The sequence below is a fragment of the Diadema setosum genome, chromosome 14 (genome assembly GCF_964275005.1).
Source record: "Diadema setosum chromosome 14, eeDiaSeto1, whole genome shotgun sequence".
Lineage (NCBI taxonomy): Eukaryota > Metazoa > Echinodermata > Echinoidea > Diadematoida > Diadematidae > Diadema > Diadema setosum.
In genome coordinates this window covers 22,610,840-22,637,680 of record NC_092698.1, presented here as the reverse complement: position 1 = coordinate 22,637,680, position 26,841 = coordinate 22,610,840, and the positions used below count along the sequence as shown (strand labels likewise).

Genomic DNA, 26,841 nt, shown 5'->3' with positions numbered 1-26,841 from the left:
CTAAGCTGACCTACAGGGGAGTGTGGAGAAGATTGGACATTTAAAGACAATATGCCAATTCAACACCCTACAGTGACAAGTTTATTGAAACAAACTAATCAGTTTCACGATATACTTAGACTTTGAAATAAGGACATATCAAAAGACATTTAAGATATTGATTTATCTATTCATCTATCCATCCAGTTATTTCTCTCTCTCTTATTATTCATCCATCTATCTATCTATCTATCTATCTATCTATCTATCTACAGTGGACTCCCGTTATAACGAAGGCCTCGGACCGGCAGTTTTCTTTCTTTATATCAAAATTTCATTTTAACCAAACAAATAAACAATAAAAAGACATAGAGTGGATAATGTTGCGACCTGAATTTTTACTTCGTTGTAACCGGAATTTCGTTATAACCGTGTTCATCATAATGGGAGTGCACTGTATCTATCTATCTACTGTTAAAGTGGAAATTAGTTTGAAGTTTTGAAATTTGTGGAAAGCGTTGAAATTTTCGCGCATTTCACACAACCAGAAGCTAGCACGAAAATAAGAGCACGCAAACATTTTTGCTTGCAATATGTTCCAGTAATTGATGTCTTGTTTCCGTGGAAATAAAAACGTGCAAAACTCTTTTTACTGACCGAGCGCGAGAAATTAGTCACGCAAAAATATCTACTTTTATAGCATCTATCTAATATCTATCTCACCATACACACATGTAGTACCACCCTACACACATGTAAGCATCATCTCCATGTAACCATGAAACATGAACTTAATGATTTCCACATGCATACAGATGTAAATATCCATGTATAACAAGTATGGAGCTGTGCATTTACACATTCCATGAATGATGCATTGACTGCGACACTTTTATTCGCAGGCAAAAATCAACCAAACCCACAGGCAAAACAAAAACAAAAACAGCACCCACACCACAAACGGTTGGCAAACTCACTTTCATAAGTGATGTCCAGTATACTGAAGGGCCATGTTCTTACAACTCTTGCTTCCTTTTTAAAGCATGCAAATGAACAAAAGTAAACATTTTGACTAGCCAAAACAGGAACAAAATAAACAAGCTTTGCAAAAATTAGGCTTGAATGAAGCTTTTGCACATACATGTATGCTATTAATGCTTCTGCTGCATTTAAATGCAGCACCACTCCGTAATCAAGTTGACTTCAACAAGGACAGTAAACAGTGGGAAGAATTGAAACTACACCAATATAATATGGAAATGATGTGATCTTGAAGTTTCACATTTTCACAAAACAGTGATATTACGATGTAGATGCAGTCAAACAATAATTATGCACATACATGAGGTAGTAATACTTCACCTCTAAAATTATCAACTGTCTTGCACACATATCTCTATCAAATATCCTTCTGTTAAAAGAAAATGAGCTTAAGAAAAATTGATATCCTTTGCATGGAGTTACTGTGGTACATGTACTAACGTAGTATCTGAGCAATGATAAATTTTCTCAAAGAGGGGGAGTAGGGATTGCAATCATGGAATTATTATATAAAAAAATAATAATAATAATTTTGATAACATTCGTGTGGAAAAACCAATAGGATATTCAGAGAGTATTTGAAATGATGACATGAGTACTTCCTTTATGTTGTGCATGAGGTTGCCACCATTATCCCCATTCTGTGAAAACATATGTGAAACTTTAAAATCCCTTGACTTTTCTCATTCTACGTCAAATTTTGACATGACGATTCCTACTCTGCTTGTTTTTACTACAATTGTGTAAGTCAACTTTGAATGTGGGGGGTACTGCACTCCACTGGTGTTAGCCCTCTTTCACCATGAGTATTTTACAGGTCCACTTTTTTTCATACATAGCACAATTTATTGAAAGTTTTTGTTAGCCTATAAAAGTTGTTTCAAAAGTTTTTTTAAGCATGCTTAAAAAAAAAAAAGCATACTGCAGTGATCGTAAGAGACTTGCTTTTCTTAATAGCAGAAAAATCAGTCAAATAAGGAACAGCTATTGCTCTCATGATGAGGAATTGATTTATTAGTGGGATCATACGTTATTCTGAGATGAATGTGAAGCAGAAGCCAAGAGACAGAAAATGAGTTTACTCATTGGCTTGAATTCACGGAGGTGGTACAATTGAAACCATGGTTTAAACCATGGACAATTTGTATGGAGTGCCAAGTGTCCCATGGCCTATTTTGTTATGAAATCAGTCATTTCGTCGACAAAATGACTTTTTCGTCGACGAAATGAAATGAATGATTTCTTAACAAAGTAGGCCATGCGACACTTGGCACTCCATAAAAATTGTCCATGGTTTACACCATGGTTTCAATTGTACCACCTTCGTGAATTCAGGCCACTAAGTTTAAAGTTAAGTATTTATGATTCATTACTAGAATTCCATAAAGTAATGTCTCTTTCAGAAGAGTCCTAATTAGGCTATTATTATACCACTGTTTATTTTTGTTGGACAATTATAGAAAGGCCCCAAATCTTAAGATTAGGAAGCGATCCTTAAAATTGGCAACACATTTGCGAGAATTGCGGTTAATATTTCTGTCTCAAATCAGAAAATTATGTGTACGTTTTCTCATTTGTGCAGAATGAATGAATTCAACTACTTCAATCTACTCTGTCCCACTCACAGAATATGAATCAACATTCATGGATGCAAATTTGATGAGGAATTTCAGCAGCATTAATCCAGGATTGATGGGTTAGCACAATGAAGTGCAAATAAGGGTAAAATGTGACCCGCTACAACAAAACGATCCGAAAGTCGGGGGAGAACAATTTTCTGAAAATGACATGGCATTATTCCCTTACTCTTCCACTTTAATTTCATAGAACATGACTCATAAAAGTACTCGGTTGCGGAGATATCCATGATTTTGTTAGCGCATGTCAAGTGGTTTAGGAAATAAGTGTTTCAAGAAAACCGCCTTCAAAGTTTTCCTTCCCACATTATCATGATCAAGGGGAGGCAAGACAGTTTTCACTGCTTGAAAATAGAAGGTATGCTCCTAGCAACCTCCACAATGTTCACTCAAGCTTAGCGCCAGCAGTCTAGCACGACCAATCAGTAACCAGGATGCCACTCACTGACAAATAAGATCACTTCCTCGTTGCTAGGGGCGGGGTCTAGCTGCGGCGCTAAATCCAAATCTTCGGACACGTTTCTGTTCTGTTGAAAGTCAGAACAATCATGGCCCAGAAAAACGCTATTTTCTTGCTTTTCCTTCCGTCATTTAGCTTCGAAATTTCGGCAGATGTTAGACGATACATTAGACTACAAAATTACGCTAAAAACAGAAATCCGATCGTTTTGACCGATTTTGATGATCTGACTTCAAACTTGATTTTCTCGGCTCAGCCGTCAGGGACTTTAGGATCCTTTTGTTGTAGCAGGTCACAAATGATCAAATGAAAAGAGCAGGAAAATACTACAATGAATGAAATTAGCAATTTGCAAAGTAATTGCTGATGCAAAAAAGAAAAATAATAATAAAAAAAATTGAAAGGAACTGAGGTGGGAAAATGTGAAGTGAATATGACACAGCTGTACATGAATATATTCACAAGAAATTAAGATGAGCAGTGCCAGAGTGCTAATTTTTGTTGCCGTTTTTATTCATTCAAATAGTAATGACAGAATATCATCATACCTGGTGTATCCAATGTCTGAGTCCAGTGTTCTGAGGCGAACCTCCACAGGGTAATGAGAGCTGACGTCCATTGCCTGTCATGGGCCAGAAAACATGAGTGTGATGAAAAAAACTTACTCTGAGATACATGGCAAAAAGAAAACTAGTATACCCATCATTCATTTCTAAGCCACAATAACAAATGAAATCCTCCTTTTTTATCCTGTGCTTGAGATATTGTGGCAGAGAACCAATTCCACTGTGACAACTTAGTATGCCAATCAGTTAAATTCTGTACCCAGTGTCTTAAGACACTGGGTACAACAGTGGTATTATTCAGGAACACATAAAACTGTAAGATAAGGGAGAATTCCAGACCAGTTAAATTTAGTCTGAAAAGAAAGAGTAAAATTTATAAGCACAAACATAAAAATTTGATCAAAATCAGATTAAACAAGGAAAAGTAGAATTTACGCGTTGCATAATATATGTCGGCGGGGACAAAAATTGTATAGTTACTCATGAAAACATGAAGTTCTGCATTTTTTTTTTTTCAAAACAGTTCTGGAACAGTTGATGAGAATATCTATGTATGTTAGCTTATAATGTCATTACCTCATAATTTTCCACTGATCATGTAAAAATATTAAAACAATGAAAATTAAATTTTTTGCTCTAAAAGTGTGATACACTTCAAAATAATGATTACTCAGATGTATCAGGGTTTAAGACTTGCATAAAGTTGCATTTGAACAAAAAATAGAAATTTCCAGATTTTGTGTACAAATATATGGCAAGTTGTGAGGTGATGACATCTAACCTACCTCATTTGCATGTATACTGAGTGTGCAAGAAGTGCTTGGGTGAAAATCAGCAAAACTTTAAAATTTCAAAACTTCCTTAATTTTCATGCAATTCTGATCAAATTTTCATGGTTGGCTCATAAAATTTTCTTCTTTTTTCATCATACTAACTATTTACTGGTTGGGAATTCAGCCTTAAGAGATGCAAAACATTCAATGATTAAGGTCTTACAAAACTCTGGTTGAGTCCGTAGGCCTGGTCGAACCGAAACACCGCGGCAGAATGCGGGAGCACACCTCTCTTGAACTCATCCCCAGCAATAATGATTCTGGTATCGGAGAGATCATGCCATTGAAATAATGTCAGGACTTTAGAGCAACTGAAAGATAGCATGGTAAATCCCAAGGATTTCAAAAAAAAAAAAAAAAAAGTACATATTATGTAGGTCATCACATATGAAATCTAAGAAGAGAAGAAAAATATCTTTGGTTGCGCATTTGCGAGGAGCGAGACTACATCATCATATGATAATCAGCAAGAATTTCATAAACATAAACAGGAATGATCAATTAATCATCATCAATATCTCATTATCGATCAATTAATTATCTGCTATCATTTACTTTAATATCAATTAATTGTATATTTATCATCTATTATCAATTAATTAATCAATTCATTAATTATTTCAACTGTGAAATCTGAAAACTGGGTGCAAGGGTTTTACCATGTGGAGTCATACAAAATCAGAAACTATTGAAAGGTTGTGTCAAATGTATCCTAAATAGAGAGAATTGACCGCTCTCGGGTCCATGGGCACTGTCAAACCAAAATATTTATTTATTATAAATAATGAATAATTAATTAATTGATAATAGATAAACATTTATTTATTATCAATCAATTTATCAATTCATTAATTATTTCAACTGTGAAATCTGAAAACTGGGTGCAGGGGCTTTACCATGTGGAGTCATACAAAATCAGAAACTATTGAAAGGTTGTGTCAAATGTATCCTAAATAGAGAGCTTTGACCGCTCTCATTGGGTCCATGGGTATTGTCAAACCAAAATATTGATGCCGAATGAGGGGATACACCCCACTCATGCTTTCCCTAGTGACATTGATGATGATAGTTGACCCATCAGATGTCTAGAATTATAAGATAGAGTGGCAATGGAAAGGCACACATCTTTCATCCAAACTAAACAACATTTTGTAACAGAGAAGACCTCATGATGTAAATTCGCACAAAGTTGAAGAAACCCTTACCTGTCGTAGGCACAGTCCGAGTTGTCAGTCACCGTGGTGTCCGCATCGTCACTGATGAGCCAACAGAATCGGCTGTCACTCTTCAGACGGATATTCTCCCAGCGGCTGTTTGGCACATATGCACAGTCTGCGGCTAGGTCTCCCACAAACATCACATTCTGGAAAATACCAAGTAGAAATAAATTGAATTTTAAACATTTCAGTGATCTCATTGATCTTTCCTTCTTTATTTCTCTGTTATCTGTTTTGCTCTAAATTACAATATCAATTTGATGCAGTATTTCCAAACAATACATTCAAACTGAACTTTCATGGGGGAATTTAGATCATGTATTTGACATGGATATTTATGAAATATGTGCAACAACAAGTGAAAGCTCATCATACGCCCCATGTTGCTGTTTTCATTATGTAAACATAAAGAGAAAGATAGAGACAGAGAGATCTGCGGCAGTGAGTTAGCTCAGTCAGTAGTGTGTCTGCCTCACGATCCTTAGAGGACCCCAGCTCGATTCCTAGGACCCACTGAGCAATGTTGTGTGTAAATCATACCATCCCCTCTGGTAAGAGGCAAAACACTCTATCCCTCGGATAGGACATAAAATAGAGGTCCCGTGTGTGAGAGAGTCACAACTCATACATGTAAAAAATCCTGCTTCATTTATTCATTGCAAAGAGCAGGGTGATTAAAGGACAAGTTCACCTTCATAGACATGTGGATTGAGTGAATGCAGCAATATTAGTAGAACACATCCGTGAGAGTTTGAGGAAAATCGGACAATCCGTTGAAAAGTTATGAATTTTTGAAGTTTCTGCTCAGTCACTGCTGGATGAGAAGACTACTACAGCTGATGATGTCACATGCGTACAACAATATAAGGAAAATATAAAGAAAATTCAACATATTTTCACTTTTCTCGCATAATAACAGAATGCTTGACTTCTCTCTTTCAGAAGCCAGGGGAAATAACATTACCCTTAACATACGTCAGTGACAAGTCGAGGAAATGAGCACTTTTTTCAAAAAGTAACATTTTGTGAAATTCTCTTTATATTTTCCTTATACTGTTGTACGCATGTGACATCATCAGCTGTAGTAGTCTTCTCATCCAGCAGTGACTGAGCAGAAACTTCAAAGATTCATAACTTTTCAATGAATTGTCCAATTCTCCTCAAACTCTCACGAATGTGTTCTACTAATATTGCTGCATGCACTCAATCCACATATCTACGAAGGTGGACTTGTCCTTTAACCCGGTGAAGTGGTCCTGCCTTACATCCAACTGAGGACCCCATGGAAGACAAGTTATTGCAGTTGAATATGGGCTATCCAGCCATCTTCTCAGATGGAAATGAAATAAACAAACAAACAAAAGAGAGAGGAGACAGAGCATGCAATTGGAAAAAATACAAGTTTGCATAGATAAGTAATTGACAGATTGTAAAATAGATTCATATATACCTGGTATATGCCAATGACTAGAGTTGGGTCCTTTTGGACTCAAAAAGACAATATCTTTCTAACCTCTGTGTCATAATGCTGCTTAATAGCAGAGATAGTGTCCACCAGTGCATCAATCTCTTCTGGAGCTTGGCTTGTAGAGCTTTCAAGTCCGGCGATGACAAAGTCCTTCAAGTCTGAATCAAAGAGAACATGATATAAAAAATGCAAAGGGCATCTTCTCGTCACCTCAGTAAACCCTTGTATGCACGGATGCCACTATTCACACGTCAAAATCAGGGAGATGCTTAAGCCACGGTTTACCATTGGCAGCAGTGATTAAAAAAATGTTTGAGTTATCATATTTGATCCATATGTATAGTTCAAGTGTATCACAAAACATCCTACCATATGAAAATTTGGCAATAAAGCTGCAAATATATGGATATATCACTAATTAACTCAATAAACCATAACTGTAGATGGTTTATTCTAGAAACAACTGTTCACATGTTGCATATCTAACAATATCTAACATTGATTATATTGATTAACATTTTTACGTTAGTTGTTTCTATCCCTACCTCACAAATCAGCACTATTTTGAAGCACTAAAGCTGTTGTTGTTGTTTTTTTTTTCATCTGCGAAAGATAAGTGCATCAAGACATATTTGGCAGCTGTGTATATGTATAAATATATATATTTTTATCCAATCCCATCTGACCAACAGTAATAACATTTAAATTTCACTCGGAGGCATCCATATTGTCTTGTCATACCATGAAGGAAAACACCTTTAATATAAAGAGAAAGCAATCTCTCCTTTGAATTTTCTGAATATTTGCAATAGCATGGCAAGAGCACTGCCAAAGAGGTAGAGAAAATATGAACATGTATAGATGTCAAAGAATCTCACGTACACATGCCAAGTTTTAATTCTGTATATTAAACTGAAGATAACTGAAGTCTTGCCAGTTTCAGAAGTCTGCAGTTGAACAAAGGGCACATCGTACCCTTACATCTCCAAAATCATGAATTTTCAGGAGGGTGAAACAAAAACTTCTTCATTTTGGTACCATTTTTCAAAAATAACATCAGTGTTGGTGTCAAATAATGTAGACACATTGCTTTGAATTACATTACTTCTTGCAATGTTTTCAAACTAAAATCAGTATTTTTGATATTCAAAATTGAGTTCAAATAAGAGGTTTGTGAATATCTGTCAATTGAGATATGAGGTGATGTCGACCAAGGGACGACATACTTCCTAGAAGGTAAAAAGCAATGAAAACATTTGTGGAACCCTTTCACATCATAATCTTCAGCTTGATGTCAGAATGGGGATAAACTCACAAGAATTCCTGGATCTGAAGTGGGCCATGAAGGGTTCTCTCTGGAAGACATCGGCCGTGTCGTTGTAGACGGCACTGCTGATGTGCTCCACTTGGCTGGGTCTGTGGAAGTATACAATGCCATACAACATTGACATCGACAACCTGAATCACAAATATCACTATTGCATGACAATACTTCTTTTCAACGAAAGAGAATCTCTTCTTTGTTGAAAGGTCTTGCTTCAACAGAAACTGCAGATTTTGAAATACCTCCCCCCACCCAAAAAAAAAAAAGAAGAAAGAAAATAAATAAAAAAATAAAAAATTGAATGTTTCATGTTCGTTCACCTTTCTGAATTCTTGGTATAACAACCCAAATGACAAATCATTTGATAATCCACTGTACATCATGACAGTTACTGCAATAGCAAGTATTGACCGTCTGAAACATTTTCATGAAATGTAAGTTGTGACAGAAAAAGAATTTGTTTCACAGGAATTATAAATAGATATTTGAAATGAAATCACTGGAACATAAGAAATATGCAACTGCATTGAATGTCTGAACATTTCAGAAGCCCTCACTTAATAGAAGCCCTCACTAAGCAAATGTACTAGCATCTCAGCAATTCTTCAGAGAGATATTAAAGCAATTTTGAGAATTACCTGTAGAAGTATGCATACTGTTGCATCCTCCTTGATGGTCCAATGCGCTCACTAACAATACTCTGAAAGGCATCAGTGTTGTCCCTAGAAGAACACATATAATAGTGTGACATCACATGCACATGACATTCTGCTATGGCTGTTGTCACTAGCGAAACACCAGAGTTTGCTTGCACTTTGATTGCATTGCATCATAAACAAAGCAAAAAAAAACAAAAACAAAACAAAACAAAACAAAAACAAAACAAACAAACAAACAAAAACAGGGAACAAATACTACTAAGGGTGATGTATTTGTATATGGATGCCATAAAACTGTCATAGTTGCAACAGTCTTGCTGTTTGCTTTTGTTTCTTTTCTTTGGATACATTGAGGTTGATAACTGAATAAATGAATATAACAAAGACCCAAGTCCATTACAGAGAATTTTGGGGAAAAATATATATATATATTCAATTTTTCAGTTGGGGGAATGTTATGTATACAAATTGAAATGTAAAAGAGTCACCTGAATGATTATCTATATTTGCATTACTTTGAAAGGGGTCTCCAAAGATGGTAGCCAAATTTGGACTTGGGCCGCTCTTATGCTCAGTTTAATACTTTCTTTGTACATGGAAGGATCGCTGGGGTTGAAGGTTGCATAGTTAGTGTTTGATGCACTCATAGATAGAGAACTCATTATCATGGACCAACCTGTTACACCAGTCCAGCAGCTGTTCAATGGCATCACCAGATTTGTCACGAATGCCTTGGATCAATATGAGGTCATACCGCTTCACAATCTGTGAGAAAAACAGATCAGGGGGAAAAAATGGTGTTGTTGTCATCACCACAGCCCAAAAATAGTACTGATGAAGGGAAATGGACCTTAACCCTATTCTAACTGGGCTATTTGAGACCCAAGTTTTTACAGGGAGGGGGGGTCAATTTGACCCTCCCTTCAGATCTTGGCCACCGATTGCGCGATCGCCGCGAAATTTTGCCTGAAGATAGAGCTGGATGTCAACTACAAGATTACATGGTCATACAACAGAAAAATATTGCCTTTCTATTTTTAATAAATTAATTATGCAAATTTGTGCATGAAATCATATTTTCACCTATAACTCCATTACAAAGACTGAAGTATCGCTAAATTTTTGTGTCAGAATTCCTGAAGACATATTAAACAATTTTCATGTAAAAAAATAGCACAATCAAAATCAATTTCTTTTGTTTTTATTGTTTTGTTAATTTCTTATGTATTTTATTGTTTTTTTCGACCTTTTGTTTTCTATTGTTTTTTTGCCAAAATTTGTTGTAGGCACTTTTTCAGGCTTATCTACACTAGAATTGATTAATTTCAATGGTTACAAATTGAAATAATCTTATTTATATCAATTTAACCAAAAAACACGATTTGCATTCAATTTGCACACGATATCATGAATTTGAGCTGTTTTCGGGTTGACATGCATATGCATAACATTAAGTAACTTCAGAACGGTGTACCCGGACGTCGTAAATTTGGTCTCAAAATATGCGGAAGACTTCAATGAAAAAAGTCCTGAAACGACGCAGCAAAATCTTTGCGCGTTGCGGAATCGTGGTGCGAAACGTCGGGGGGGGGGGTCAATTTGACCCCCCCAGTTAGAATAGGGTTAAAGGCATACAATCGTGGCGAGTGGTTTGTGCGGCACTGAGACGAACGCAACACGCTGCCTCCCCAATTCTTTATCAAATGTAGTGATGCCCAATGAGAATAGCGCTGGCTCAATGGGTCAGCAAACAACAAGCTAGACTACAAGAGCTCTGTGCTACAAATCTCTTAACCCAAAATGGCTGTCCGAGCGAGCCACGAGAGCTTCCGAATGGACGCACACACTCAGTGCGCATGCGCATGAAGAGAGGCCAAAAGAGCCACGCGTCTTCTGGCCTCTCTCCTCCAATCACCGCAGCTCGCGGTGACAATGTTTGTGTATGATGCGTACACACACACGCACACACACACACATGTCTCAGTGGCAGCACTGTCTCACACGTTTATGGATATAGCATCGAGTCTGGCATTGCGCAATTGCATGCACAAACTTTGGTCGTTTGGAGTTTACGTACCAGAAGGGATGACAATCGTATGCCTTCAAATAGACATAAGGGTTCAGTGAATCCAGAAATATTATTTGTACAGCATTAGTGAAGGTTGAGAAAAATAAAACAAAAAAAGAAATAAAATAATATAATAATAATAATAATAATAACAACAACAATAAAAATAATAAAGAGGAAAAAAGTTATAACTTCAAGAGTTTTAGTTAACTCCATGTGCCATCATCACTTGACAAAAACTACAACGATTTGTGATGTTTCAATAAGGCAACAATTCCATGAGAATTCCATGAAAATTGCATTTTTAATAGAAGTATATGTTCCATCGACTTGTTACTTCCATACATGTTAAGGGTAATATCATTACCCCTGCCTTCTGAAAGAGATAAGTCAAGTGCTCTTCATGCTAGGAAAACAAAAATATAAATTCATGTGCACATTTGGAGTGAGTATTCCTTTAATGGTTGCAAAGGGAGTACTGAATCATGAAAGTGTGATAAAGCTGAATGAAAAATGAAGACAAAAAAAAGAAGAAATCTTCAATGCTTTGTGCATTAGGAGTCACTTTACATACATCATCATCTAGGGAAAAGACTACTGCAATGCTGGAAAAAAGAAATGATGAGAATTGAATAACATCAATCCTTCCACAGGAATGTATGCTATATAAACAGCACACAAAATTCAGCATTTGATATCTGCATAACATGAAAATACCCAGTGCAAAGTGTCTTTTAGTTACAGTGATGAATTGTATATGTTGCTACTGCACTGATCTTGTAAGATGTTGTGGTTAGATGGAAAAAGCCAGCAACACTGGAATCTTGAATTTAGATCTCTGTGTTTGAACACATTGTAGCAGATATCCACATTTTAGAAATCTGCATCTCTAAATCTACATCTTTAAATCTAGTTATGACTTACAGGTTAATATCAAGAATAAGAATTCAATTCATTCATTTCCACTTAAAATTAGTAAACAAAGTTTGCACAAATTTACATGGAATCTAAGTATGACAGTGGTAGAATCCTGAGAAGCACAACAGGATTATTGAAGTTATCCAAAAACAAATACCATAATGTAAATATACAAGATAGATTGTAATACTTTTGTAGTTAACCAATCAGTGACTGAACTGCCTGAAAACGCCCATTCTCTTTTTTATAGTTTTATGCTCTACTTATTTTCATCGTTTTCATATAGAATATATAATTACATAATTTGAAAGAGGTCAAAGGTCAACAAAAGTTTGTCAGAATTATTTCTGTGACACACAAGTCCCTTGGTAAAGTCTTAATAGGCTTTTGAATAAATGTAACTTATAATAGACAAATATAAACATGCAGTGATCTATTTTGCATAATTTGAAAGTTGTCACAATGAGAGTAATATTGCTGTACCTTCTAGGGAACAATACGCATAGGTCATTATGTACAGAGTCTTCAGTAGCTAAAGGGTTAAGCTGAAACAAGCATATCTAGCATTGAGAATGTGCAAATAAACAAACAAACATACCAAAAATTAACAGAGTTCTAATGGTCTAGGTTCCTCTTACCCTGGACAGAATATCCATGACATGGTCCTTGCCAGCTTTGGTTACGCCAAACACAGGAATGTTGAAAGCTCCGATGAACAGGGACTCCCTGCTCCTCCTGAACTCACTGGGGAGGAACGTGAGCTCGATTGGATAGTGATCACTCACTTCCAGTGCCTAAACCAAAATCAAATGGTCACACCGCCGAATTATCAAAAGTATTGTTTTACACAGTTTACATTTCAAAAAACAAAACAAAAACAAAACAAATCTGAGCTTCAAGGTTGTACATGCTGCTAGAGTCTCTGAAATTGTGTAAACATGGAGCTACACTGTATGAAAAAAAATAATAATAATAAATTAGGGTTGAAAATAAGCGCTAAATGCTGCAAAAAAGATGTGAAACTCTGTGAGGGACCTCATTCACATTGCTCAATATTCCAAATAGGCAGTAATATATAAGAATAAACCAAGCAGTAAACTGCTTTGTAGTACAGTGATATTTTGTTCATATACCCTGACAGTGAGTGCATAATTCTTACAAAGTTTTACATGCTGAGGTGTCTTTTTCATGCATTTAGATATCATCATAGAGCCACTCCAGCAGAGATTTGATAGGAGATGAACATTCATGTATGTAAATACATCTGTAAATCTGTAAATACATTGTACATCACAATAGTGGCTGAATGTATTGCATTAATTGTACATGTTCAGTGGCAGATCCGGGGGATTGGTGGGGTAGGGGGAGGGGCACGCCCCCTTTAATTTTCGTTAAGAATCAAAGAAATAAAAAGAACAAAATGAAAATGGGCGCACCCTTTAATTTTGTTTGTCAGGTTGTCAGCCGAGGAAACCCGGAAGTGGACATTTGTTTTTGTTTTTGTTTTGTTTTGTTTTTTGCTTGTCAGCTGATTAAACCTGGAAGTGGCACCAGAAATATTTTTTTGCACTTTTGCACACAGACATAAAGACAGACACACACACATACACACAGATATAAACTGACACAAACACATACACATATAAACTGAGACAAATAAACACACACATACACACACACACACACACATACATATAAACTGAGAAAAACAGAAAAACAGACACATACCTGACTTTGGTTCAGACCATACTCCGCATCAAACTTAAAGACTGTGGCCGAGCAGGGCAAGATAGCAGATTCAAGGCCAGCACCAGCAATCACAAATCTGGGTTTAAGATGTCAATCAAAAGACACATGTATACATTTGATGTAGAGATAAATGAGTGAGGGAGGGACATTCATTGCAGTACACTTTTCTTTTCCAGTCACAGATTACCTCTTCCACACCCCTATAACAATGATAATAATAAAAGTGCATAAACAAAGTCTGCCTTCTATCCCTTGATAAAAAAATGATGGAATACGTGTGGAAAATGCCCCTAATAATACTTGGGGGGAGGGGTGTTCTGGGAAAAAAAGACTTTAGAAAAAAAGTTTCTATGAAAAGGAGAGCCAATATTAACAATGGACATACATAGAGGTATGAAGACTTGCTTAGCACACTTGATTCTATAGTGAATGATGCAGAAAGTCAAGCTTTACATACTATCATTTACAGACGTTACAAATGGACTTGGATGCAAACAATGTCTACTGGGCCTCAAAAGGTGTCTGGTCTTTGGATTCACAGTGAGGCAGTATTATTCCCCTGCCTTCCCCCCCCCCCCCCCAAGCAGAAGAAAAAATTACAAAAAAAAAAATCAAGTGTATGTGTAAACGAGCCACCAGAGCAATTAAGGGTTAACACAATACAAAGTTATTCCTTGATTTAAAACAAACAAGCACACAAACAAATAAGAAAATTAATGGTGACAACTGCATTTCAGTCTCATGTGTCTCTCTATGTATACCTGTCGTAGGCACAGTCGGTGTTGAAGACGGTGGTGTCCACGTCGTCCCCTAGCAGCCAGTGGTACCGGGGGTTGGTGCGCAGCCGAACACTCTCCCAGCGGTAGTTCGGAACAAAGCTGCAGTCGCCATTGAAGTCCCCAGTGATGATCACATCCTAATGATTGAATTTTTATTCATTTTCTCGACGCAATCACTTTTTGAAGAGTCATGCAGCTACAATTGTATTCTGCATAATAATCTGGAAGGAACTACTCATTCATATTGTTTCTTATTACAGACCTCTCAACCTTTCTGACTGAAAAATAGAAATGATTTGGCTCAAAAGTAGGAAAGAAAGAACAGCCCCACAGGAACATGTAGTAAGATTATCAAGAAAGATAGGAAACTCCAATCGAAACAATTAGTGGGAATGGTCAAAATATTCAGATTCTTTCCTCCAAATTCAGAATGGTTGGGAAGTCTGCTACTACTCTTGAAACCTGCATATGATGATATAAATGGTATTCCGGGGTACCAAACAAAAATCAGCCATTTTGTTGAATTATTTAATTTTTTTAAAAAGGTTGTACCCTGGGTGCCAAAAAGAGGAAATTATTTTGGTGCTGGAGCTAGTGCGCGCTAGCTACTGCACTGCACTGCACTAAAGCACACGCTAGTGGTATCGCAGCTTCCATGCACGCATAGCATAACATGCAGTGGCATGGGAATGACTATGTACACGCACACACAGTGCATGCATTTTTCTCTGGCTGTCCTCGAGTGGAGGCGAGGTGGCGCTACACAACGCGGTTACCCTGGGTACTACGGTACCCCGTGGTAACACGTGATGCATCATACATCCAGTTTTCAGTTTACCCTCATTCATCCATTCACAACATGTACCTGGTATCAGTTACAACAAGTCACGGGATTGTGTCCTTTTCTTGGAAAATCAAAGCTTGTGGAATTCTCTCTAACATTTCTCTTCAACTCCTGTGACATCATGAATTGTTGTAGCCTTCTTATCCAGCAAGGCTGACACATTGATTGAAGCAAGAGTTTGAAAATTCATAAATCTGAACACATTGTTTGATTAAATCTCCCAACTTCACCGATGTGTTCTCATTTTTTGCATATGCTGAAATCAATTGTATGTTTATGGTAAATTAATCATTCTTCATTAAAAAAGACTAAAAAGACAAATATACGTATATATATATATATATATATATATATATATACATCTTGGAATTTTCCACGTGTTGGACTTCGAATGTTGTAATTATTAGAAGAAAGAGTCTCAAGTACGCCATGGATCCTTTTAATTTCTTCTCCATTTGTAATCAATGCTTTATATGCGTCTTTTCTTCGAAGTTTATCTACGAAAAAAATAGAATCGCTAAAGTCTATTATTACAAGGACGTATATAAAGCAATGTATTTTTATAAAGAGTATATATAGCATAGTATGATTCAAACAAGCACTTGAAACTTTTGTTGAGTCTGAGTTCAGTATTCATTGAGATTTCACTTTCTACTATACCCCTATACGTATCAGCGCTCTCCTTGACAACGCAGCTCCAGGGCAACGCACTACGCGCATGACGCGCATAGTATTGTTGTTATGATTCATGTTTATCATTGTCCATCATTGTCTTTGCACTGACGAAGGTCTGAGGCAGACCGAAAATTTTGTATAAAATTTTTTTGTAATCGTTGGATCCATGGCATACTTGAGACTCTTTCTTCTAATATATATATATATATATATATATATATATATATATATATATATATATATATATATATATATATATATATATATATATAAATATATATGTATATACATATACATACATTTATATGTGTGTGTGAGTGAGTGTATGTATGCATATCGTCACTGGGGTGGCAAGACCTCATATCTACAAAATGTCAAATGTGTAGGAGAGCAAACAAGGCAAGTGCCAAAATGTGTCTCGCCCATTTGCGCAGAAGAAATTAATGTTTTTCTAACTCCCAGAAGTTCATTGACCCCTCCTATGACCTTTGACCTTGTGGTGATCTTCAACTCCCCAAGGGACATTTACCAGTCAAGTTTGGTCACAAACACATATGGATCAAAAGTTATGAGCCATAATCGAAACGCGCCATAAATGTGACCCGCTACAACAAAATGATCCTAAAGTCGGGCGAGGTCGATTATTTGAAAATTGCATGATATAATCCCCTAATCTTTCTGCTTTAAATTGATATATAACACAGTTTATAAAAAATAATCGGCTGCGGAGATATTGATGTTTAAAAGAGAGCATGTCGAGACGTCTGGAAAATCACTGTTTCGAGAAAAGCGCCCTAAAAGTCTTCCTCTCGACGCAATCGCGAGCAAGGGACACGCAAGTCAGTTTTCCCTCTGGACAATAGAAGGTAAGCCCTAGCAACCCCCGAAGAGTTCATTCAAGCACATCACCGTCGGCGGTCTCCTCACCAACCAATCAGTGACAAGGATGTGAGAAGTGGCTGAGCATAGCGCACCCCGCACGCACACACCAGTCGACTGGGCAGTGTGCGAGCTTCACGCTTCGGTTAGCAGCAAGCAGCAAACTGACCAACGAGATCACTCTGGTCGTTGTTAGGGGCGGAACCTATCTGTGGCGCTCAATCCAAATTTTCGAACCAGTTTCTGCTTTGTTGAAACGCCAAAAAACATGGCTCAGAAAAACGCTATTTTTTGGTCTTTCCTTTGATCATTTTGCTTCAAAATTTCGACAGATGATAGAAGACATGTTAGACTCCAATAATATATCAAAATCAGAAAATCGTAAGTTTTGACCAATTTTAATGCTCTGACTTCAAACACGATTTTCACGGCTTCGACAGTGCGCGACTTTAGGACCTTTTTGTTGTAGCGGGTCACAAATACTTAACATTGTGCCCTAAAAATTTGTTGACCCCTGTCTGTGACCTTTGACCTTGTGGTGACCTTCAAATCTCCAAGGGACATCTACCATCCAAGTTTCGTCACAAACAGATATATACCACAAAAATTATGAGCCATAGTCGAAACATGCTGTAAAAACTTAACATTGAGCCCTAAAGTTCATTGACCCCTGCTCGTGACCTTTGACCTTGAGATGACCTTAATCTTTGGTAAAATGTGTAACTTTGTATAACCACTCTTCTCTCCAAGTTTGATTGAAATTGAAGTCCTCCGTAGAGATTTATTCAAGTTTTTGTAGCGTTAGGGATGGACGACGGACGGATGACGAATGGATGACGGACAGACTGACGGATGACGGACAAACAGGCGGCAGACGGACTGACGGACAACAGACTGACAGATGCCGCAGGTGATCCCTTAGTCTCCCCTCACCTCCAGTGGGCTGACAAAAAATATGGCAGCTAAAGCAATATATCAAATAGGATAGCCTTTCCTTTGACATGCCATGGTGGCTTATTTTGGGGGTAAGACAGCTAGGATTTGGACAGGACATCACTTTCTGACCATTAATCCCAAAAAGTCAATTTTGAGACACAAGGTCTTGTCATCCCAGCGACGATATGAATATGACACAGGCATAATTTATTACCATTACCTGCACATTCAGCCTTCGCTGGACAGCCTCATCTACTTGGACAAGGTGGTCAATCTCTTCCCACGCAGAATCTGGCCTGGTGTGGATTCCCACAACGGCAAACTGTTCAGCCGCTAGATTTCAAAGCAAAAATTTCAGAAGTTATCTCAATTATTGTGCTTTCTGCCCACTGGTTCAGTTCATGCTGTTTGAACCTAGAGAAACCTCATACAAATTCTATTGAAGGATTGTACCAAACCCTCACAGTTACAACTAAAAATGTATAAATTATGTGAAAATACAAGTAAAACTGGATGCCACATGCTTGTACAACAAGGAGTGCGTAAAATGATACATTCCACAGTATAACAAACCATGAGCATAAATTGCTAAAACCTTGTTGCAACTCGAGGCATTTGTAATGAGGCATAACCTGATACGGGGTACTTAACAGTTGGAAATGAAGGCCCTGGCAGCATGGTTATACACCGTGGGGTGGGAAGGCTGGCCTGTTTCAGATATATTTGAGAATCTCCTTCATAAGTGCTTTTAACTTGAGAACACTGGAAGATGCCCTGGGCCAGGAAAGAATGCTGGACAAAATTCACAGGGCACTTCTGACTCACATTAAAAAAGTGTGGTCAATATTTTTTAAGAGCCACCAGAATTAATGCTATTAGAACAGCTTGGCAAATGACAGCTTTATTCCTAGGCACAAAAAGGGGGTTGAGGAAGGGCACGCTTTTGGTACAGCAAAAAAACAAAAAACAAAAACAAAAACAAAAACAAAACAAAAAAAATACAAAAACAAACACAAACAAAAACAAACACAAACACAAAAAACAAAAACAAAACAAACAAATAAACTGAGAACTCACCTGTGAAGCTCGAACGAAACAATGCAACAAATGGCTCCCTCTCAAAGACATCGTCTGGGTCACTGGCGAGGTATGAAGTAACTAGCTCCACCTTGTTGCTTCTGCAAAGAATGGGGAGGGGGGTGGGGAGGGAAAGAGCAAGAATTCTTAAGAGTGCAAACAGTGTGGTTCACTGTAGCAGTGTAGCAACCATTGGTAGCCACTTTTAGGTGTTGCACCATCAACAGAGAATCAAGAAATGGCACTCTTTAAATAAACAAATGTGAACAAGTGACAAATTACATTAATTTGCAAATTAAAAATTGGTTTGCTCAAAAACTAATAACCCTCATGGGGCTTAAAGCATAACAACCATGACAATGTCTTGACTTGGGCTACCTATTTGCTCAAGCTTGGTGAGCTTGATATTAAGCTTGCTATTAAAGGTACATGGTTTAAAATCCTTCTATGTCATGCAACAGTTAACACATGAAGGTCTGTGTCATGAAAGTCTTATGAGACACTTTTTGCTCATAAAAAACACACTTAAATGTGAGACTTCATGGAATGGACTTTACTTCACTTTGAAAGTCTCTCATAGCTACATATGAGCAACTTTGACCATTCTGAGATTCATGTAAAGGCATTTTTGGGATGAGTTCATGAAACAGACACCTGGGGCCTGTTTCATAAAACTTGTTATCAGTGACAACTGCCACATCTCTATGACAAATTTGCTCTTAGCCAATCAGATGCAAGGATTTCAGTAGCTTGTCACAACTATGTTAAACTTGTCACTGATAACAAGTTTTATGATCCAATTTGTACGTAATCTTGAACAGCTTTCATGAAATAGTTTCGTCTTGATCAGGTATAAATGATATTTAAATGGCATCATATTCATGCAGATGTAAGAATTGTGCTTGCCTTTCCTGGAATGGATCATGCACTGTCCTGAAAATGAGATGCCAAGACAACTCGATAGCAGGGCAGAAACAGTTCATATAATTTCAAGTGTCAACTGTTGTACATGGAAATTAATGAAAATGCAGACCTACATTCAAGAATGACACCGCAGTGCATAAAAACATGCATGATGAGCATGACACAAGATAATACTCAAGCACTCAAGACTGTCACTTGTATCATCATTCCAAAGTAAGAAGCTGCTAACCTGTACATGTAGGCATACTGCTCCTTGCTTGTGGATCGGCCTAGTCGTTCGCTGACCTCCATCTTGTACTTCTCCTGTGCCACACTGCATGAGGGAGAAGTTTGCATGCTCGACTCAGTTGACGGCGTGTCAAATTTGCATATTCCACTCAACCGCACAAACCCACCCAAACCGATCGATAAATCCCTAGATTCCACAGTACAATGAAACTGTTTCTAGAGGTTTCTAGCGATTCCATTCCTGTCACATGTAGCTTGCATTTTATGTGGTGATTGACTATCAAGCAATTTTCTCTACTGGATTTGAGAATGAATTCTAAGTTGCTTTCACTGTTTTGTGTATAAAAGTCATGCCTCTACAATAACGTGACTCCTGGTCATTTGAAAGGAAAAAAAAAATCATAAATGTGTCGTACAATTTGCATCAGGTCCAACCACACACATAAAAAAAAAAGAACTTTTACAATCTTTCATTGTCATCAGCAATGCAAACTATCTCTGATTCACAAGAACCGAAGAGGGACAGAAAAGGGGTCAAAGGGAGTACGAAATAATCAAGAGCTGTATTTGCCACATATTTTGCAGTTAATGTTTGCTACCTGGGACTTGTGAGACAATTTTGTAAGTGTTTGAAAGACAGACAACTTAGACCAAAAAAACAAACAAACAAAACAAAAAACAAAACAAAACAAAAACATATAAGTACAGTGTAAATCGGCTTATGAACACCATATATGATGCCACATTTTTTTTTTCATTTCTTTTGCTTTTTTGTCTGAAAAACTGAACAAATTTGCTTTGCAGCAATCTTGTGTTTCAAGAAACCTCTTCATGATAAACCTAAAACTAAAATACTAATTATATCACCTAACAGCTGCAGAAATCTGTTATGCTTTACAGCATCAAACAGATGAATAAATAATCTTTGCTGTCATCCTAATGATCCATATGTTTAAAGGAGACTTCTACGCTTCATGACATCATTATGGACAATAATATAAAGAGAATATGAAGAAAATTCAATGTATATTCACTTTGCCTAACAACAGTGCTCTTCCCTTACGTCATTCTGAAGCAGAGGGAATGCCATTACCCTTTAAAAACATATATCAGCAACAAGTTGATAGAGAAATATAATGTGAACTTTTCATGATTCCTTACATTTTCTTTAGAATTGTTGCCCATGATGACATACTGAATTGTGGCAGTCTTCTCATCTAGTAATGACAGTACTGAAACTTTCAAAATTTATAATTTTTGGATCGACTGTCCGATTTCCCTCAAACTTTCACTCATGTGTTCTACTAATTTTGCTGCTTTCACTCAATTCACATTGATATTTGGGTGTTGGTTTCCTTTAACCATGCAAATTCCTCTTACTCATTATCACAAATGTGCAATAAGCCAGTTCGTAATTAGCTCGTGTACACATTGGTACAAATGACCTTTCTTTTTTCTCAGTTGGTTAGGCACATCACTCGTTTTCAAAGCGGCATAATGCATAAGCTTGCCCAACGTAAGAATTTATGGAATTCATGTTCAAACAAAGAATGAACTTGCGTTTAGATCAGGTGATCACTGATCAGAATGCCCCATCAGTTGACAGTTTAGCAGGCATCCATATCATTGTTTTGTATTGAATGCAGTAACAGCCTATTTCCTTTCATATTGCGAAATACCATTCTTGCTGTCAGGTGAATGCGGTGGCAAGCACCATTTAGATAAGGATCACATGAATAATCATCGCATCACAGATGCTTATCTCAGTGAATTTACAGACCAAAATGCGTGTTGGTACAAATGACCTTTTTCTGCTCATGCGCAAAGTGGAATTACGAACTGGTCTATTGCATCTCAGTGTCTATATACATCTAACAGAAGAGAGCACAAGGCACACACAATACAGCACTCTCCGCATAATCGGGTAGGCTCGATCAGAGTGTTTCTTACCCGATTAAGCGGAGTACCTGATTAACAGAAGAACACGTCTCATTCACAAGTGACACACACAATGTGTATGTACATGCATTGTACACTGCACCAAACACCTACACTGTATGCTATTATAACATGCATGCTTGCACAGCACATTATACATACCATACACTTACTCAGTCACGAGCAATAATTTACACTCTTTTTATAGACAAATATGTCTTCAGAAAACTTTGTTTGACTATAGACTCCTCGCTATCACGCAGGCGTTTTCCAAAATGAACACGCCTCTTTGCGCGCACTAGTCACGTAAAACGTCGGGTTACTTTTTGAGAAGTGACTGGGAAAAAGCAAAATTATGGAGCTGGCGCATGGCCTGATTTTCGTTGCAAACTTCTCGTATTGTGAATGTTGTTGCGGAGCAAGGGAGGAGCACAAGTGTGTTCAACTCCTGTCTGTCTGCGCAATTGTGAGTGCCAGCTACATGTGTAATGTTCATTTACGTGTGGCAAGTCGGTATTGGTACATGTATTTTCATGTTTAATTACTCCCCAAATGATTGATCTTCTTTGCAAATTAAGCAGAGAATGCAATTAGCTGTGGAAAATTTGACATTCATGATTTCTTAGTGTTATATCTGGGATAAAATGTGGGTAGAAATTAGATTAGAAGAAAATTATTCACCCATTTATGCGAAGAGGCAACCCGATTATCAGGTAATTTTAATTTGCATTGGAGCTGATTTTGACATTACTACCCAATTAAATGGAGTACCCGTTTAAGTGATACCCAATTACGCGGAGAGTACTGTACTCCCATTTGTGCCAAAAGCTAACCTTGGCAGGCGAGGCACAAAATACAGTCTAACAGACCTTGACCTCTTGGCTACAAGATTATTGAATCCCCATGACCAACCTGTTCACCCTGTCTAGAAGTGTGACAATGGCCGTCTCGGAGCTATCCCTGATCTCTTGCAGCAAGACCAAATCATAGCGGAGAATAATCTGGAGAGATATATGACAAAATGCATCATGTGCTACAAAACATCAATATTTAACACAACTGTCTTGTCAGAAGAAAAAAAAAACACAAACAGAAAACCAAAAACAAACTTGGAAATATCACCGAAAGTGAATAATATCCCAGCCTAACACATCTGTACTGACTGCACCACATTTCTCAGTACTCTCTGGCAATGCCTTGTACATCTTGACACCATGATGCTACTGGAGTGTCAAACTTCTTTTGAATTGCTTCAAAGCTCAGGGGTGGATCCAGGAATTCCGTTAAGGGAAGGCACCTTTACAAAATTAAAGGGGGCGCATGCGCCCCTCCCAAATTTAATTTTTTCTTTTTATTTCATTTGTTTTAACAAAAAATAAAGAGAAGCACGCCCAGTGTGCCCCCTTCTGGATCCGCAACTGAAGCTGGATAATTGTATTTGCTACTTCCTGATTTGATTTTGAGGCCATCATGTGGTATTACCATGGCCACATACTGCTACTACATACTCTTGAAGAAGGGAAAAAAAAGTCCTACACAACTTGACATTGCATTTACCACATGTGCCAACTTTCTTCTGTATTGTTTGCAAACTGGACAAGAATTTCAATCTGCAGGGCTTCTTCCTGATTTGGGAGCCATAATGTGCTGTTTCATTCAATGGCAATGCACTTTCCAGTACCGGTACTTCTGAAAATGAGTCTTACACAACCTCACATCAAATTTTTCATGTGTGCTAGTGTTCTTTTCAATCACTGGAAAACTAGGTATCTTGATCCCCATGAGTTTTACCTGATTTTTGGGCCACTTTTACCATGCCAATGCTCCTGCTAGTGTTGAAAAATGTGCCTTACATAACTTTACTTCTAGCTCAATATATGTGTCAAAATTTCTTTTGATTCACTTGAAAACTGGAGAGGAAGTTTGACCTGAAACATTTGCAACAAATCGCCCAACCAACTACACACTGATTCCTCAGTAATAATATCCCCCCCCCCCTTCAGACTTTGTTAGGCAGTGGTACAAAAATAGAACACAAGGTCACTAATCCCACAGCTGAAAATACTTAAACAGTGGAGCTGAAGGACATGAAGGAGATCAAATAATGTCAAGTTTGAAACAAGTACCAAGAGTAACACCCTTCACCAAGTGCTCTCTGCACTGATGGAAGTATCAATGGACAACCAAACAACTGCATGTATACTACCAGTATTAAAAGGACTGTACAGTACTGGTTGAGGTGGGGATTCATGTTTTGAACATTCCTAAGTGAGATAATGAAAAGCCTCTTATGAAATATGAAAGAGCATGTAATTTTAAGAAGAATTCAATGTTTATTTGATGAAAATTGGTTTTCAAATGGCTGAGAGATCCCAAAAAGTGCTAATAATAAAAGGCGACATGCCACAACTTTATTAGGATCTCTTTGTTTCACCTTGTTTTTGGATATCTCAGCCATTTCAAAACTGATTTTCATCGCATAAACTTTTGATACCCCTTAGAACTGCATGCTCTTTGACATCTCATAGAGTGGTTTCTGAATATCTCGCAAAACGTTAAAAGCTAAATCTTCACCTCGACCAGAACTGTACACACCCTTTAACTGACATTGGGAACTTGGAAAAGGTCCAAATCACAGTTTCTGGCACGCACACACCAAGGAGGTACTTCACCAGCACTGCAGCAGGGAAATGTGTTTCTATCCCTCTAGAAATTTTCATTCATGAGTAAAACAATGCTGCACACTGGCACTGGTCCAATGGTCCAGGACTTGAAAAAATCACTGTCAAACCAATAAATTTTTCAGGAATGGACCTTTAAAAAATGGAAAAACTGGGTACTTACTGGTCCAACAGATATGTCCAACCAGTAGAAAAAAAAAAAAAAGGTAGCTCTGAGTAATATTGCTTTCATATAAATTGTGTGTTTTTGTTTGGGTTTTTGTACCCTTACTGTTTATAAAATATGCATTTATTTTTTCCTTTCTTTTTGTATTTATACTTGTATGACAATTTGTCGCGTTAAAACCGTATTAGTTGTGTATGCAGAATGTTTGAATGTACAATTGTAATGTAATTCTTTGTATTTATTATGATTATGTTATTATTCTGTCTATTTTGCTGTATAACCTTTATACAATCTGTGTACTTCGACTTGGAAGTCGCCGACTCAGATTTTTATTTGAATAAAGATCTTTTAATCAATCAATCAATCAATCAATCAACTTTACAGCATCAGCAAAATGTAGCAGATGCCAATTCTATCAGTAAACTGTGCTGGGATAAACTTCATGTTTGGAACTGAAGCACTTAGGCCAACTGTTTGTCAATTGTGGCATTTTTTTTTGTGTTTTTTTGTTTTTTTGTTTTTTTTCTTGGTGAGCCAATAATCTTTTCTTCTTCTTTTTTTTTGACAACAAAGAGATTTTTTTTTCACATTTTCAAATGTTCTGAAAAGGGATGACATTATATAAATGGGATATGAACCACATGGAATATGGTTTGGTGTGCCATGTGCAAAGTAAGAGGGAGGGTGGGGGTGGGACAGATGTAGTTTACATCTGACTTTTTCCACACAACAATGACATGATCTGACTTTTTCCATGCATCTGTGAAACAGAGACTCCAACTCTCCCGTTTTCGATGGGAGATCTCCCGCCGAAAGCCCATTTTTGCAAAATCTCCCGTTCTCCCGCTTGAGATTTGATTTCTCCCGCCCTGGCTCTGTGTCTCCCGTTGGAAAGGATTTCTTACTTATTGCTATCGTATGTTGAAAAAAATAAGCCTTACATAGCACCAGAGAACATCTAGAACCCTAGGAACTTCACGCTTCGCACACATCAACTTGAGGTCTCCCGTTTGCTAGGGGTTTCGGGCGGGAGAATCTCCAGATCAGAAGGCGCTTAGGGTTGGAGTCTCTGGTGAAATGATCTGACTTTTTCTATGCATTTATGATCAGCAAGCAAGATGACTTGCTCCTATCAGTTTTGCTATGTCAGATGTGCTTGGAAGCAATGTCAACAGAGTTTTAGAGTTATGGTAACCTGGAGTATACATTATTCTGTTCATAACACGATCATCATGCCATATGACAGCTAAAGTAGGATATGTCGCCAATGCGTGTGACCGACTCGTCATGTTGCCATAAGTAGAAATTTGGACAAGCACAAAAGATTGGCAATCTGCAGACATAACTATTCTGAATGCACTCAGCCAATTCATTCATTAATGTTGATCCTGCCTATTGCAAACACATCCAAAGTAAATTTGTAGCACAGGATGCCTACCAATAGCTGAAATAATTCTACAAAACATGAGTCTAGTGTTAGTTCAAAGATGAATTGTGTAGATCTCTTGTTATAGCTATAGAGATTTTAAGGGGAAAATATGACATGTAAAAAAGAAAACTGCAGAAAAAATATGACTATAAAAAATACACAAAAAACAAAATACCTTTATTATAGTGTCAACAGCAGCATCATTTTCCAACTTTTTCTGTCCAAATATTCTCATATTGAAGGCTCCAAGTTGCAGAGATGCGTCAACACTGGCTCCAATGCAGATTGAAAGCAGATATGAAACAGCAAGCAGTCTACTGCAAGTGACAGTCTTGGCCGCCATATTGGTGAGTTGTTACGCACAGG

General features: G+C 37.4%; 1 protein-coding gene across 1 annotated transcript; it reads right to left on the bottom strand.

The window, feature by feature from the left end:
- Positions 1 to 26,841, bottom strand: LOC140238213 (deoxyribonuclease gamma-like). Its single transcript, XM_072318150.1, has 16 exons — positions 26,651 to 26,841; positions 23,112 to 23,200; positions 20,263 to 20,346; positions 19,110 to 19,210; positions 18,253 to 18,365; positions 14,681 to 14,835; positions 13,899 to 13,995; positions 12,809 to 12,964; positions 9,861 to 9,949; positions 9,164 to 9,247; positions 8,517 to 8,617; positions 7,247 to 7,359; positions 5,722 to 5,879; positions 4,680 to 4,776; positions 3,666 to 3,739; positions 1 to 10 (listed from the first exon to the last, which is right to left on the bottom strand). The coding sequence occupies exons 1-16, from the start codon at positions 26,816 to 26,818 to the stop codon at positions 1 to 3; spliced, it is 1,689 nt and encodes a 562-aa protein (XP_072174251.1). The 5' UTR covers positions 26,819 to 26,841.

Bases quoted from the DNA above. Each gene is read 5' to 3' on its own strand.
- LOC140238213 (XM_072318150.1), bottom strand. From the start codon at position 26,818: ATGGCGGCCAAGACTGTCACTTGCAGTAGACTGCTTGCTGTTTCATAT. The intron at 13,996-14,680 runs GTATACATAGAG...TCTTAAACCCAG, and splicing joins ACCGACTGTGCCTACGACAG to ATTTGTGATTGCTGGTGCTG. The intron at 4,777-5,721 runs GTAAGGGTTTCT...CTCCGATACCAG, and splicing joins TCGGACTGTGCCTACGACAG to AATCATTATTGCTGGGGATG.